The sequence below is a fragment of the Dipodomys merriami genome, unplaced genomic scaffold (assembly GCF_024711535.1).
Source record: "Dipodomys merriami isolate MVZ:Mamm:240054 unplaced genomic scaffold, mDipMer1.0.p SCAF_505, whole genome shotgun sequence".
In the NCBI taxonomy this organism is placed as follows: Eukaryota; Metazoa; Chordata; class Mammalia; order Rodentia; family Heteromyidae; genus Dipodomys; species Dipodomys merriami.
In genome coordinates, this window is record NW_027206075.1 from 782,362 (window position 1) to 798,843 (window position 16,482).

General features: G+C 44.4%; 1 protein-coding gene across 1 annotated transcript; it reads left to right on the plus strand.

Annotated features, from left to right (window-relative positions):
* The first annotated feature begins 1,011 nt into the window (after window positions 1–1,011).
* Window positions 1,012–4,205, plus strand: LOC138810703 (mammaglobin-A-like). The gene is made up of 3 exons (XM_069997895.1): window positions 1,012–1,081; window positions 2,612–2,796; window positions 4,137–4,205. The coding sequence occupies exons 1-3, from the start codon at window positions 1,027–1,029 to the stop codon at window positions 4,188–4,190; spliced, it is 294 nt and encodes a 97-aa protein (XP_069853996.1). The 5' UTR covers window positions 1,012–1,026; the 3' UTR covers window positions 4,191–4,205.
* The last annotated feature ends 12,277 nt before the right edge of the window (window positions 4,206–16,482 follow it).

Genomic DNA, 16,482 nt, shown 5'->3' on the forward strand with positions numbered 1-16,482 from the left:
GCATGGCCTCACTTGTTCTTGTGTCACCAATGAAGATGGGAGCTCTCAGAGACCAGTGCTGTATATAACTTGCAAAAGGACAGGTCACGACCAGACACGAACCCACGTCTTCCTCATCCCAATTCATCAATATTTGATCTTTCCAACCCTCAGCATTAAGGAATTCTTGTAAATTCACATGAATACCATTTGCATCCATGGAAGAAAATCCCTGAGATCGAACCCACGTCTTCCTCATCCCAATTCATCAATATTTGATCTTTCTAACCCTCAGCATTAAGGAATTCTTATAAATTCACACGAATACCATTTGCATCCATGGAAGGAAATCCCTGAGATCTACGAAGACATAGGATATCAGTCACAGATTCATGAACAAGCTAGTCAACTTCACTACGTGGAATTGTGCTTTTAACATGTCCGAACTAAAGGTCAAGAGTGAACTCTCCCCAAATGCAAGCACCAAGAGGAAGAAGTGTCACCTCCTCTGCTCTACGAGGTTGTGGTGCAGCCAAGCTTTTCAGCCACACACGACATGAAATGAGCATGAATCCCTTTACCTTGAAACACAAGGGAATAAAACCAAGAAGGCAAGGAGAATTTCCATAAAAGTACAAGGATCAGAATCAGGAGGAAGGTGAAGTAGAAGAATAGGATGAAGAAAACAAGATGGTGATAACAGACCATCACAACGGTAAACGTAGCAAACATGCCCGCACAGACCCCTTGTGTGAGCGCTGCATCGTAGCTTGGAGGCACTTGTGAGCAGTGTGGCAGTGGCCAGGTGCCATGATTGGATTTCCCCAACGGTCCAGGTTTCCAGCCAATCCCTGGGATCTGATGGCATCTTCCTGTTGTTTCCTGTACTGATGCCAGGCCAATCCTGTGGCCCATACTCTCCTTTGCTGGGAGGGATCAACAGCAGGATCTGAGGGATAAATAGAGGAGTGCTGGGTGCTCAGCTCCCGAGACAATTCCGTGATTCTGTTCACATCCAAGGCAAGAGCCAGCCACAAGCACCTCACCATGAAGCTGTTGGTGGTCTTCATGCTTGCTGCCATCCCCCTGTGCTGCCATGCTGGTGAGTTCTCTGCAGGAAAGGCTTCTTTGGGACCACAGGTTGTTACCTGAGCCCTTAGGGAACATGTCTATTCCCCACCCCCCACTCCAGGCTTAATGAAGTACAATGGGGCTGGGTGACATTTTTTTAAATAAAAATACCATTAATCCAGATCTTCAGAGAGGCAGAAGTCTGGCGGATATTTTTCCTGCCTTTGACCTTCTAGACAGTGTCTCATGTCTTCACAGGGCATTATGCCATGACATGAGGTGGTTCATGAAATGAGGATTGAGTAATAGAGTTAGATATTTGGTGGGATTGGTGGAAGAATGAATGCTGATGCTGGAGACAGACGCAGATGGATTTCTGAGAGCCTTGTGAGTCTCTTTAAATATGGACAGGAAATGAGAAACCTCCCAGAAACAATGTGCAGGCTGTAGCTAAGACCGATCATTAAACAGTTTCACCTCACATGGTATATGTTTGTGGGTTTGATCTGAGAACCCCCAAGAGGCATTTAGCTTCAAATACCTCCATGTTCAATGCTGACCAGAGGAGAATCCATGTCCTCCACAGTCCTCTCACTGCACTAATACAGCAAAATGCTGTCAGGCAGAGATGGTCAGCGTGGACCGACAGGGTCATGTTATATGCACAGCTTATGACGCTTGTTTGATTGCCTTCTGCAATTGTTCCCAAGTTGGTGCCCATTGGTAAAGAGACAAGGTGTGCATGAACTACATAATAACTGATGTAGGCAAGGATAAACCCAGCTCATTCCCACCCAGCATCTGCGTTCTTTCACCACAGATTGATCACATACGGTCACTTCAACTACAAGGAGTTTTTTACTTGGTTAAATAGTGTTTGGTAGCATCAAGGATTGACTTCAGGGCCTTTATTAGAAAATCCTTCTACTACTTGAACCAGTCCAGCACTCCTTTCATCTTTCTTTTCAATTTGCTCTTTAGAGAGACTTGTATGCTTTGTCCTGGGACTGACTCTTCAGACTATATAGATTCTCTTAGGAAAAGCCTGTGTTCACCCTCAGGCCTACACATAAGGTTCAGTTTTTCATTGCCAGTTGATACAGGCTATATTTTGACTTTCAAAAAGCTAGTGGAAAGTAAGTAACACTCAGTATTTCAAGAATATTTAGAAATCCCAATCACATTCTCAATGATAGCAATGACACATGGCATGCCCTTGAACACAAGAAGACTCAGTCTTGTTTAACTGGACACCAAGTCAGTTCATCTCATTTCTCGAGGGTTTTGTTAGCCAATGTTCCATAGCATTTATCTTCTTTGGCGTTGTGTAATTGGGCAAAATCGAATAGGACTTAAAGGACACCAAGAGCATGAATTTTCTGTGCTGGACCTAAGAAAGTTGGACACTGTCCCAATCCCTCTGTTCCCCTTCCATGTTTAACTCCTTTCTGAACTGGTGTCTCTATGGAGACCTATGATGATTGTCATCATCGACCTAAAAAGCACCGGAAATGGGTTTGTATGCCTGGCTCTGAGCCCCTGTTCTTCTGTGTTTTCCCAGGCTCAGGTTGTCAAGAGCTGGAAGATTTGATGGATGCAGTAATGAATCCAGAAGTGTCTGTGAGTGAGTACGAGGAAATGATGAATTCTTACCTTCTGAATTCCCCTATGACATCGATGGCAAAACTGAAACAATGTTTTCTCAGGCAGTCCACTGAAACTCTGGCCAATGTGAAAGTGATGATGGTGAGTTTGTTTTTTTTCTCTGGTACTTTCTATCATAAGGAACCCAGAAAATTCAGAGGTTGTGTTTGTCAATGTCAAACAAATTGGTATGCAAACTCTTTTTTTTTTAACCTTCATTCTTTTATTTTTTAAATGGTCTTTAAGTAGTTGTATAAAAAAGTTCCCATTCTACAAAACAGTATATGAGTACAAAGTGTCTGACAACATTGTCACCTGTCTCTTTAAATCCATCCATTCTCTCACTTTTTTTCTTTAACTGAGATTAGGTGATTATTCATAGTATTGTGGAATAATGATACTTAGTTAGAGTTACAAACACATATTAACTTTCACGGGCACATTGTCATTATCATGTCCTAGACAGTTTGTAAATTCTATGAGTTTTGACAATACAAGTTATTTTTTCCACATCAAGAGTACGCGCATTCTTTTAAAATATATCATTATGAGTGGAATTTCTGCTTGTTTGGCTCTCTGTGTGAGTGTGTGTGCATGTGTGCTAGTTCTAGGGCTTGAAGTCAGGGCCTAGGTGTTGTCCCTGAGCTTTTCTGCTCAAGGCTAGTGCTCTAACATTTGACTGACAAGCTCCACCTCTGGTTTTTCTCATGAACTTTCCCGCCCGGCTGGCTTCAAGCTCATTTTCAAGACCTTACACTCAGTACGTGAAAATGGTTAAAAACTCTTCCAGTTGAGCAGGACTTTTAGCAGTCCTGTGGTAAAAGAGTGGTATACAAAGAGTTCAAAGCGCTGGGTTCTCAGCAAATCATATCTGTGGCATCTCTACAAGTAAGTAATTCAAACATGAGCCAGCTTAGGGAAACATGAATCCAATGTACCATTAGGACTTGTAGAAAGAATGGCACTCCTTTGGCAACAAGAACTATTTCCTGAGCAGTAAATAATCTGAGCATATAATCTGATTTTGCTTCTAAAACACCTTGGATACTACTTATTAGAGCTGAAGAAAATACACACACACACACACACACACACACACACACACACACACACGAGTGGTTTTAGCTGGATGGTGGCTCACCTCTGTAATCCTAGTTACTTAGGAGGCTGAGATCTGAGGATGGCGGTTCAAAGCCAGCCCAGGCAGGAAACTCCGTGAGACTCTTTATCTCCAATAAACCACTAGAAAACCAGAATTGGTGCTGTGGCTCAAGCAGTAGAGCGCTCACCTTGAGCTAAAGAGCGCAGGGACGGTGCCCACGCCTAGAATTCAAGTCCCGCGACGGACCAATAAAAAAAAAAAAGAGTGGTTTTAGGTTTAAATACTTGACTCTGCAGGACAGAGTTGAACATGCAAATGATGGCCCCTTTCTGTTTTCCAGAATACGATATACAACGCGAAATGTGCTGCTTTTAACCTTCCACAAGATCCCTGACCCAGTGGACTTTGCAGTGTGCTCAAACACCAACTGCTGATGCTATAAAACCTAGATTTCCCCCCTTATTTCTGTCCTATTGTACAGGAGATGCAAGACAATTGTTGAAACATTTTCTTTTTTTGGGGGGGGGTCTGGTTGTGGGGTCTGAACTCTGGGCCTGGGCGCTATCCCTCAGCTCTTCAGCTCAAGGCAAGCGCTCTGCCACTGAGCCACCTTCCCAGCCCTGTTGAAACAATCTCATCCCAATAAACTAACTGCAAGCATGAAAGCTCTGTGTTGTTATTCTGCATAAGCAGAGGCTTCGGTAGGCGTCCCGTACCGCAGCATGCCCATCTACACACGTTCACAGTTATTCATGAAAGAGCCCCCGAGAGTCTTCAGGATGGAAGTCTCTGGAAAGTGCTTTCCCTGCTGAAGTCTGTCCTCAGCATAGGTCCTTTCTCTGGAGAAGCCTCTCCCTGCCTCCTCTCCACCACTGGTGCACACAAGCCTCTCTAAAGACCTCAGGCTGGTGCCATCTACAGTTGGTTCAGATCAGATTCCTCAGGGTACCTCCCTCCCCACCCTTGCCTTCTCCTCGCTTCCCAAAGTTGAAGAAAGAAGAGAACTTAAAACACACTTCTCCTTTACTTTAAGGTGCCAGGACCACACTGGAGGGTGAGACAGGCTTGTATAGACTTGAGGAATGACAGTGACCTGTGTCTGGACAGAAAGCTCCATTCTGTACCCCTGTTCAACACACCTCTATGGAGGAAAGCAGAGGGACCTCTGAATCCACCATTTCTCAGAGGACAAGACAATAGGATGGGGAAAACTAGAGAGGATGACATAATAACATCTGTGCTTTGTTAATTATTACTAGCATAAAAGTGAGGTACAGAGAGGTAACAGTGACATAAGTCAGGTAATGAGCACTTTCCTTTTTGGATGTCACTCGTTCCCTCTCTCTTTCTAGGTCTTCTCACCTGTCCCCACCCACAAGTTATATAGTTCATTTTCTACAGAGTGTGTAGTGAATATTACTGGTGCAGCTCTTCATCCTTGGTCCCTCCATCTCTGCTTTCTTGTTAACGATAATGATGATGTTAATGCACACAAGGATTAACCATTTCCAACCTCATGTCCAATCTAGCCAAAAAGACAGTAAACATGTGTCCACATACTACATGTCATTTTCCTTTTCCTCCTGGTTGGAGAGAGAAACTCCACTAAATGGGTGTTAGGAAAGCTGAAGCATTTGAAAGGAAAGAAGAAAGCAGAGATCTCAAGAGATCAGAGCAGGATTTAAGCATCACCCAAGAGGGGCAACAAGTAGCACCGAACAGAGCTGAGATATAAGGGGCGAAGAGCATGGGGTTTTAGGGTTTCAATACAGTCAAGTCTGAGAGCATTGGATTTGCAATATCCTTGTAGTTGTAGCAGAGGTTCTGTTTTGGATTTATGTTGTCTTCTCAATTGTGGCAGAAGGTGCTGTTCCTTCAGATAAGGCCAGGGTGAGGTTTTGCTGAGAATAGCTCAAGGATAAGGATTCCTAGGATCTTATCAGAAGAGTCTCCAGGGGAAGACGATCAGTGGCCATAGAAGCAACATTGAGTTATGAGAGCCAAGCAGAGTCCCATTGTTTGAGATGCTGAAGGGGTATGAAAGGTTGAGGGGTGTGGTGGTCTTTCCTGGCTACTTCCTGCTGACATGGGGTTGTTGTGGGGAAGGGAGGATCTTGGGAGTCTCTGGTTGCTCATAGAAGAAGGATAGCATTTACATGTTTCCAAGTTGCAGCCTGTGTGATTGCTGCTAGGTGATCAATGAGAAATTTCTGCAAGAGATTTAGAATACAGGGCAATAAAGTTCTTAGGAGGCAGAGGATCAGCAGGGGAGCCAGTACTAGGAGGAAGAGCCAGGAAGTCCAGCTCCAGATGTTTTTCCATTGGTTCCCTGACTTTACTCAGCAGAAGGCAGGTAAAGGACATGAGACTGACAATACAGTTACAGTTATGTCACGGGCCCATGTGAAGGCGTGTGGAGTTTCCCTCTTGAAGTAGGGATTCTTCACTTTGGGGTTTTAACTTCAATAAGAAGACTTGGCAGTGCTTGGTTGAGTAAGTAAGCAAGCCGGCAATCAGAAAAACAGACAAGCAGAAAGGCTGAATCGTCCTGGAAGAGAATGTGGTTTTTTTTACATCAGGGGTATTTATCAAATAAAGGCAATGTCTGGCTTAAAGTTTTGCAGAGAGGTGTCTATCTTACGTCTTCATCACTCTTGGTGTGAATACACTTGTTGAGTTCCTGGCTTTGTTTCCCATTTACTCTTCAATTCTTGGGCATTTCTCTCAGGAAGGATTGCATCCTATTTTCTCTTTTAGAAGCTAAACATAGCCTTCTATATTTCTAACTACCTTGTTTGTATTATGGCTTCACCAGTCCTCATTTTCCCTACATAACTGTGCTTCAAGCTGAGCATTGTCCCTGTTAACATTATCCCATCTCCAGTCCTCAGCTCCACCCAGACCTGAGCTCTTTCCCTGCCTTAGAGTTCCTGCCATATAGCTGGCCACTCCTCTCTCCCATCCAAACCTACCTTGGCACTTACCTCAAGACTGCCCCTAGAGCTACCCACCTGGATGGGGGCAGATGTCATATTGCTCCCTCTCCTAGGGGGATATAGCCCCTGTAGTAAATCTTGTAATAATCTTTCTCCTGTTCCTGACTGCCTCCCTGTGGTTTCCTGGGATGGTCATGAAGGATCCTAATACAACACCACCCAGCCAGGGACCTGAAGTCTTGTCCTTTCTAATCAAGGGGGAACATGAGAAATTCAGTAGACAGATTGCCAGGATCAGAATTCATAAGTAGCATTTTTTTTTCACTCTGAACTATGAAAGAAGTCATATGAGAAGTTAGGGAAGCTAATACACTACAGAAACAATACAGTAAATTAGCATTTCCCCCACATATCAGTACCATAAAGATAAGGTGTCCCAGCTGGTGCAATCCCATGTTGGGGGGGGGGTCCACTGTCAGGTCAGAATTTAGGGAATCTCCGCTCTTATGAAAGCATAGATTACTAAGCACAGAAAAGCTTTATATCGGGCTGGGAAGGTGGCTCAGTGGTAGAGCCCTTGCCTTGCATGCTGAAGAGCTGAGGGACAGCGCCCAGGCCCAGAGTTCAGGCCCCACGACTGGACCCAAAAAAAAAGAAAGAAAAGCTTTATAACAACTTTGTTAACATGGCACATTAGCATATGAATTGACCTTCGAACACTCCCTAGTGGACATCAATTTCAAGTGCCTACAAAGAGAACTGGGGGAAGGAGGGTACCCAACCAGACTTGCAGGGCTAAAGAAGAAGATACCTCTGCTTTTTTTCATAGAAGGATCCAGCAGCCCCCTTCTTATACCAAAAGAGGTGCATTTTGACTCACAAAAGTTACTGAATTATCAACCACACATTTTAGGGGCGGGGTAGCCTAAACTCTGTTGCTCACCCATTTTTAGACCACAGTATTTTCTTTTTCCAGAATGAAGGTACAGAAAGAAAGCTTTCTTTGATTAGGGAGGTGTAGGGTGGTGGCAGTAGAAAGGGACTAGCTGAGCAATTGGATGGCTGTGATTAGGGAAAAGATGGGAAGGAGGGGTTCCCTCAGGGGGCCTTTTACAGCCTCTGTCTAAAGGGAGAAATTGAAATCCAGATCCTGAAGTGAGTAGAATGAAGAAAGACAAAAGGAATGGATAATTTTCTGAGTCCAACACACACACACACACACACACACACACACACACACACACAAAGAGGACAGGTTTGTTTGGGTATGCTATCTGTCTATGTGCTCCATTATGGGATTTTGAGTTGGGAGCAGAGGACCAGGACGGGGGGCGGGGAGGAGGAGAGAAAGATTGGAGGGTGGGAGAGAGAGAGACAGAGAGACAGAGAGACAGAGAGACTACCCCCAGTGTGTTTGCCAGCCAGCCACTGTCAGTGATAGGTAGCAGATGAGGCAGAGGCTTGTTTTGACCATAGTCTAGAATAGGGCATTTTATTTTATTTTTGGGATAAGGGTCCAGTTGTGGGGCCTGAATCCTGGGCCTGGGCGCTATCCCTCAGCTCTTCAGCTCAAGGCTAATGCTCTACCACTTGAGCCACAGCGCCACTTCCGGATTTTTTCTTTTTTGCTTATGTGGTGCTGAGGAATCAAACCCAGGGCCTCATGCATGCAAGGCAAGCGCTCTACAACTGAGCCACCTTCCCAGCCCCAGGCATTTTATTTTTGGGTTGCATGACAGTAGCTAAACCTTGGCATTTAACTTTAATAAGTCTTCTTCTTTCTTTCTTTTTTCCCCTCTTAAGCCAGATATTTAAAGATGTTGAAGGATACATTAAGTAGCTCTTGTTGGCATGTTTGGGGCTGAAGGATTTAGTCCTGCCTCATTCCCCACGGTCAAGCAAAATACCAGGTGTATGCTCACGTGCTTGTCTACAGGTTGGTCATTCCAACCTCGACCTATAGAAGACAATAGCCCCACCCCCAGGCATTCCACGGTGGGCCTGGTCCAGGACATCTTTCTAGGCCCCAAGAGACCATGACCCTATTTCCATTTTCTTGTTCCTTGTTACCCCATCCCCAAAATGCAGTCCTTGGCACAGCCTTCAATCCCGAGGGAAGGTCTGTGCCCCTCACAGTTCCTCAGTAAACTGTCCTTGCCTGTTCTTTTTCCATTCTCTATTTTCCCAACAGGGTCCCTGCTCTAGATTTTGGAGTTCAAGCTGGGCTGTTCACGCGTTGCTATGACTCTATTTCCAACATAATTAAAGTTGCTTTACCTTTCTGGAGGGGCTGGCTGAGGTAGAGGTTCACCCACCCACATGCTGTGTCAGCCCCTCAGCTTGGCAGGCTGCAGGGCAAGGTCTGCAGAAGGAGTCTGCTTGGAGTGGATAGACAGGTTCAGCTAAGAGAATCTGGGCAGCAGAGGGGAAGAAAGCAGTGGCAAGATCAAAGAAGGGAAAAGGCTTGGGCACAGAGAATCTCTGACCATTTGCCATTTCATTGGAAAGACTTATTTTGCAGTATTGTGGGGTGCAATTATAGGCCAAATCTGAATGCAAAGGTGAACAAGTTGTTTTATCCTGAAAAATTTCCCAAATACCAGAATGAGAGCCAGACACCATTAAGCAAGGATATTTTATTTCTCTGCCTAGGGACCACACTTTGTCATTCAGGAGACAAAGAGTAGCAACTCAGCTGAAAACCAGATCAGGTTATTTAGGCAAAAATCACAACATGCAAATGACCCAGTTTTGTTTCTACAGAACAGAAGCTAGACACACGTGGTTAACTTTGCCGGTGGCAGCAGAGTAAGTGGAGCAAGCCAGCAGAAAAGAGAAGCAGGGTACCTTGCAAAATTTTGGTGTCTCGAGCTAGCAGCTCGCTTCAGATGTGAAACTGTACACCTTCTGAGATTTCCCTCTTGTCTCTCATTACTTTCAGCTTCCTTGTCTCCAGCATCATCCAACCTCCCCTGCTTTGCCCTGTCTCCCATTGTATTTTCTCTAGGGTCTCGGTTCCTTCAAAGTTTTTGGGGGGAGGGTGTCAAATAAGGGCCCCCAGGTAATTTAAGACAAGCCAGAGGGCTGTCAGCTTGTCTGGACTGCTGGCACCCCATGTTAGAGGGCAGTGAACTAGGGGAGAGGGACAAGAACCTGTATTAGGGCATCCCTGGGTACCAGGTTAAGGCAAAAACAAATCCTCAGATGAATGAATGGATGTCCTCAAGTTCCATCAGCCAGAGGAGACCCCAGGCCCAGGCAGAAACGAAGCTGAACCCTCAGAGTATCTCCAAGAGAAAAGCCAAAATCCTTACTTTGCCCAAAGCAGAAATGGCTGGTAGTGGGTCGTCAAGGTCAAATCATGATATGGAGGTCTGGAGAACGGAGATTGGGAAGGTGCGGGAGCACCCAAGTGTTCTTAAAACTAAGCTCACTAGTTGCATCCACATAGGTCTAGGTCAAGACCTAGCCTCCCAGCCAGGATCTGAGCATTGCATTTCAAAGCCAGCCCAGGCAGGGAAATCCCTGAGACTCTTATCTCCAATAAACCACCAGGAAACTGGAAATGGAGCTGCAGCTCCAGGGGTAGAGTGCTAACCTTGAGCTGAAGAACTCAGGTGGCCTCCCTTGGGTGGCAGTGAAGGAGCAAGAGCTAAGGGCTCCATGTCACATATGGCCACTGTTTAGCCAAAGTAAGCAGGAGGGACAGACTGGCTCTTAAAGGCACCTGGAACGGAAGGAAAAAGAGGGGAGAGGAAAGAAGGGAGAGGAGGTAGATAGAGATTCAAGGACGGGAGTCTCCCAGGGAGTTCTATCCTGGGTTTTGAAACCATGTGTTAGGACAGATCAAGCTGAGGCAAGGAAAGCAGAAGAGCAAGACCTCAACAGATCAGATCAGGCAGGACTGAAGCATGGCTGAAGAGGGGCACCAAGTAACACCGAACAGAGTCAGAGGTACAAGGGGTGGGGAGCGGGGGTATTAGGGTTTAAATATACTCGAGTGTGAGAGTTTTGGAGTTGAAATGCCCCTGTAGTTGTAGCAGGAAAGTCTGTGAGACTCTCATTATTATGACCTGAGGCTGAGACAATCCACAAAGGCGTGGTTAAAAGTGACAAAGGAATTTCATTTACACTATTTACACTAGAAAAGGGGCCTGTGACTACCTTGTCATGGGCTAGTTACCCAGAACGAAGAGTAGTGTGGACCTCCAAACCTCCACCCCTCCAAAGGGCAGCCCTGACCTTTATTAGTTGGTCTGCAAACCACCAATTAGTTGTCCTGCAAACCACCAATTAGTCAGTCTGTAAACATAAAAATCCCAGACCTTGCCGGGCGCTGGTGGCTCACGCCTGTAATCCTAGCTACTCAGGAGGCTGAGATCTGAGGATTGCGGTTCAAAGCCAGCCCGGGCAGGAAAGACCGTGAGACTCCTATCTCCAATAAACCACTAGAAAACCGGAAGTGGCGCTGTAGCTCAAGTGGTAGAGCGCTTGCCTTGAGCTGAAGAGCTAAGGGACAGCGCCCAGGCCCAGAGTTCAAGCCCCATGACCGACAAAAAAAAAAAAAAAAAAAAAAAAAAAAAAAAAAAAATCCCAGACCTCCAAAAGCTCCAAAGCTCCAAAATTCCTAAGAGGAAGGCAATTCCTGGTCAGAGAGCTGGAGGACATCCTGCCGCAGTGTTTGAACAGGAGATTTTGCAGTCTTCTGTTTACCTTTAGAGCAAAGAAAACTTCCTTGTTGGCAAAGGAGAGTGCGTTTGCCATTTTGTTTGGGAAAAAATTATTCATTTCACTTGATTCATTTGTATTTTCTTTTGGTTACACAACCATCAGCACTGACCTTTACAGTCAGATGCTGATTTTATTGAGATCATTGTATCCCCTGACAAGTCCCATGGCACAGGGTTATCATTACTTATTAGTTTGCATTTCATGTATTAGCTTTGTCTTTATTATTCTTGTGAAGGAGTTATACAAAGGGGTGACAATTCCATAAGTCTGGTAATAGTGCATGAATCTTAAGTCAGTATCATCCCTTCCATTGCTTTCCCCCATTTTCCCCTCTGCCCAGGCCCACAATTTGCATCGTTTGTTTGTTACTTAGGATACTGGAACACCATGACAACATCCACCCTTCCTCCCTCCATTCCTTACCATCACCTTACCCTCCCCTTACATCTCCCCCTTAGCATCACCTTTACTGAACAGAAGAGGAAACTGAGGCTGTCAGGTAAAGCAGACTGCTAAGGATGCTAGAGTAGAGACTGCCAGAGGTTAGCTTGAACCTGGGAAGCCAGTGCTGTACCATTTGAGCCACAGCTCCACTTTTGGGCAGAGGTAAGAGTCTCAGGGACTTTTCTGCCAGGGCCTGGCTTTGAACCACAAACCTCACAATTCTGCCTCCTTTGTAACCAGGATTGCAGACATGAGCCACTGGCATGAGCTGTAATAGAGTAGTATTAAGAAAGGCATTGTTATAGTAAGGCTGTCTTGACATACAGCATTACTGATGAAGACTTTTCTCTGTGTATTGATTGTGGTCAATCAATTATTTATGTATAAGTAGTGGTTGATCAAGAATCCATGATGGAGCTGGTGCCCATGGCTCTTGTAATCCTGTAAGCCTGTAATCCTAGCTGCTCAGGAGGCTGAGATCTGAGGATCGTGGTTCAAAGCCAGCCTGGGCAGGAATATCCGTGAGACTCTTATCTCCAATAAACCACTAGAAAACCGGGAGTGGTGCTGTGGCTCACATGGTAGAGCGCTCACCTTGAGCTGAAGAGCGCAGGGACCGCGCCCAGGCCCAGAGTTCAAGCCCCACGGCCAACAACAACAACAAAGAATCCATGATGGATTGATTTATTAATTAGCTTACATTCATCGTACAGGGCCTTGGGGTCTTGAGTAAGCAGACATGTATACAGATAAAACTAGTAATAAAAACAGAAAAATAGCCACTGGCACTTAGCCAACATGTCCCACATCTCCCAGATGACCTCCTGAAGAAGTCCCAGATGACCTCTCAAGGAGGTCCCAAATGGCTTCTCAATCAAGCCCCAGGAGGCACATGAGATATCCCATCCCAGCCTCAGATTCAGGGAAGTTATGCTGGGTTCAGCCTTCCACTGAGATGCAATCTGGCAAGCCTGCTCAGACTCACCCCTTCAAGGTTTCCAAATGACTCCTGTCCATGTTGGTCCTGGGGAAACAGACACTTGAGGGAGGCCATCTCCCCCCTGAAGGCCAACGCTTTCACCTGAGAACCAAGGCCTGGTGCCGTCCAAATGGTTTCTCTCACTGGGGCCTCCAAATGTTATGACCTGAGAGCAAGACAATCCACAGAGACACAGTTAAAAGTGACAAAGGAATTTTATTTACACTATTTACACCAGACTAGGGAGCCTGTGACTACCTTGTTCTGGGCTAGCTACCCAGAACCAAAAGCTGCCTCAACCTCCAAACCTCCAAACCTCCAAAGGGCGGCCCTGACCTTTATTAGTCAGTCTGCAAACTGCCATTTAGCTGGTTTGTAAACCTCCAAACCCCAGACCTCCCAAAGCTCCAAAGCTCCAAACCTCCAAAGGGGAAAGCTTTTCCTGTTCCTTCCTTCCTCCTTCTCTGTAGGCCTCTTGACTCTCCACAGGCCTTTCCACAGGAACCTCCCAGCCCTACCCATAGTTCTCTTTGCAGGCTTCTCTGCAGGCCTCAGGCCTTTCCACCTGCCTGCCCTGCTCTGCTCTGGTAAAGCCCGCTCCATAGTCCTCTCACAGGCCTCAGGCTTACCATGCTCTGCCTCAGTAGGTACCTCTGGCCGTTTTCCTCTCCAGTGTGTCTCTCTACCTCCATTCCCTCCTCAGAACACGCAGCCTAGATATTAGCTGTGGCCCTCCCCCAGTCCAACAGTTCTAATGGTTTCACTGCCACTCATGCCCCTCTCCCAAGCCACCTACTGTGCAACTGCATGACGCCCTGGCCCCTCCAGCGGCTGGGCCTATCGGGAGATGAGGTCAGCGTGGTGGGCTTCGACCCCACTAGTTATTACCTTATCTCCAATGAACTATCAGAAGATCAGTAGTGATACTGTGAGTCAAGTGGTAGAGCACTAGCCTTGAGCAAAAGAGCTCAGGGACAGCATCCAAGACCTGAGTTCAAGCCCCAAGACTGGAAAAAATAAGTACTCTCGGAGAATGATAATAGTTATGATAAAATTAGGAGCATATATTCATAAACCTGTAGAAGGCTAGTATCATTATCAAAGCCCCAAGTCTCTGCTTCTCAATGTTAATGGAACATTTTATAAAGACAAGAACTGGAAAAACTTTATGGACAGTTTAATAGATTGACATCGAATGTATAAGGAGAAAAGAAAGCAGTTATTGACCACTTTGTCCACATTGAACTAACATAGCTTGAACTTTAATAACTTTGGAAAAGCATTTCAATAATGTAGATCTATAAATTTATATATTTGCTTGTCACAGATGTATGATATAATGAATTATAATAAATAATAAAATAGTCATTTTAGAAACTTAACATTAAAGAGACACTTAAAAGTATTCCAATTTGATTAAGTTTGTTTTCTAAGTAGCGAAAACCTAACAAAATTATCAAGAAATACAAGAAATTCTCTTGATAAAATACAAAGATTTTGCCCATACATATCACTTTGCATAAACTTTTATAAAAGTTTTGGATTTAGCCAGGTGCCGGTGGCTCACACCTATAATCCTAGCTACTCAGGAGGCTGAGATCTAAGGATCATAGTTCAAAAGCTAGCCTGGGCAGGAAAGTCCTTGAAACTCTTATCTCATAAACCACCAGAAAACAGGAAGTGGCGGTGTAGTTCAAGTGGTAGAGTCCTAGTCTTGAGCTGAAGAGCTGAGGGTCAATGTTCTGGCCCAGAGTTCAAGCCCCACAACTGACAAAAAAAAATTTTTTTTAATTTAAAAACCAAGTGTTAATAAAAAGGTAATTGTTTCCCTTGTAGGTTCTGTTGTGTTTGTTTCTTTTTTTTTATCAAAACACAGAAAGGCTATTATTTGCATATAGAATTGTGCATGTTGTTTAGACTGTTGATTCCTAGTAACCTTACACTTAAAACCCTGGAAGAAAGCAACTTTAAACTGTTTTTTTTTTTTGATGATTTATGAAAATATATTTATTGAGAGATCCAAATATTGAAAAGATAGTTAATGGAAGTTGTATTTATGTGAGTTTGGTCTCAACAAAGGCCCAGCAGCTTTGGGGGCCAGGAAGTATTGTTAGGGCTAGGGGACTTTATGACTATATGGCAGTTCATCCCCTGAGATGACTTAAGGTAACATCGGTTTCCAGGTAGGATAATTGTATTGACTGTAGATCTCTTGCTGGTCTGGTTGCCTTGGGTAGTGGTGACAAGAAACATCAGGAGGAAATCACATCTTCAGTAATCAAGTGCATTCTGCACGTTGGAGGAAAACCACTGGAATACAACATTGATGTCTCTGAGTCAGTGATGATTTCACAAGTCAAAATTCCTGCAGTACTTTGGAGGCAGCTGCACGTACTTTAGAATGTCTCACCAGGTAAATATACACAATGGAATTTCATTCAACTGCCAGAAAGAATGATATCGTACCATTTGGAAAGAAATGAAAAGACTTGGGAAAAAATATGTTAAGTGAAGTAAAGGCCACAAGACAAAAGATCCATGTTTCCCTTTCTATTTGGGAGCCAGATTTAACTTTAAAGGTCCTTAGTAAATATGTTGGATGGTATGCAAGTGTACACTAATGTTACTAACTGAAATACGGTAGCTCCAATGGCTAATCCAAATAGTGTCATACCTTAGAAAGGCAAAGTCAGAGTTCAACAAAATATAAATCCAGGAAGGAGGTACTTGAAAGGGGTGGGTTGGGGTCATGAGAAAAGTAGTAGACAAGAGAAGAGGAGAAAGGGGGGAAATGCAGACAAAAATCCAATGTATATTCTACAGAATTAGAAGGGTGAGGGGAGGAATATGTAAGGGAGGGATGGGTGAGAATGTTGAAAGGGGTGACACTGATCAAGATATATTGTATTTGGAAACTGCTTTGTTGAATGGCCACTCCGTTGTGCAACTACTTCAAGATAGTCATTTAAATTATTTTGTTTGAAAACAATATCTCACCAGTTTTCTTATAAGCCATTACTATTGTTTCACTACAATATTAGCACACTGAAATTCTAGGACTTGCCTTTAGGCCACTGTATATTTCTGTGAATTTGAGGTCTTTGTTTTTGTTGCTGACGCAAACTAAATATTGTTCAAATGCATCTATCTTGGAAGTGGAGCTGTGACACAAGTAGTACAGTGCTTGCCTTGAGTTGAAGAGTTCAGGGATAGTGCTCAGTCCCAGAGATCAAACCCCATGACCAACAACAACAACAACAAAATGCATGTAGCTTAGCTGGAGGCCTCAAGGTATCACAGAGAGAGAGAAAGAACAAGAGAGAGCTTTTTACAGCTTGGTAATGAGAAGAATCTATTGGTCGCAGTTGATCTATCAAGTCAATTTACAGGCATATGAAGAGTCCCTAAACTCTAGCTTTTGTATTAAAGAGGACGTCAGTGTGCAAAATTAGAAGACATTATACTTAAAAATTCAGAGGTGAATCAAGCATGTATGATTTTTTGCTTCCTTCTTCCTCCTGGGATAGGGCACAAAATAAAGATTTAGACATCACAGTACCTCCTGGTTGTGCCAGGATTTTATGCATTAGCTCAAG

What these genes read in the sequence shown, in the direction of transcription:
- LOC138810703 (XM_069997895.1), top strand. Translation starts at nt 1,027, where the DNA reads ATGAAGCTGTTGGTGGTCTTCATGCTTGCTGCCATCCCCCTGTGCTGC. An exon ending in CCCCCTGTGCTGCCATGCTG is followed by an intron (nt 1,082 to 2,611) that starts GTGAGTTCTCTG and finishes GTGTTTTCCCAG; the next exon opens with GCTCAGGTTGTCAAGAGCTG. An exon ending in CCAATGTGAAAGTGATGATG is followed by an intron (nt 2,797 to 4,136) that starts GTGAGTTTGTTT and finishes TCTGTTTTCCAG; the next exon opens with AATACGATATACAACGCGAA.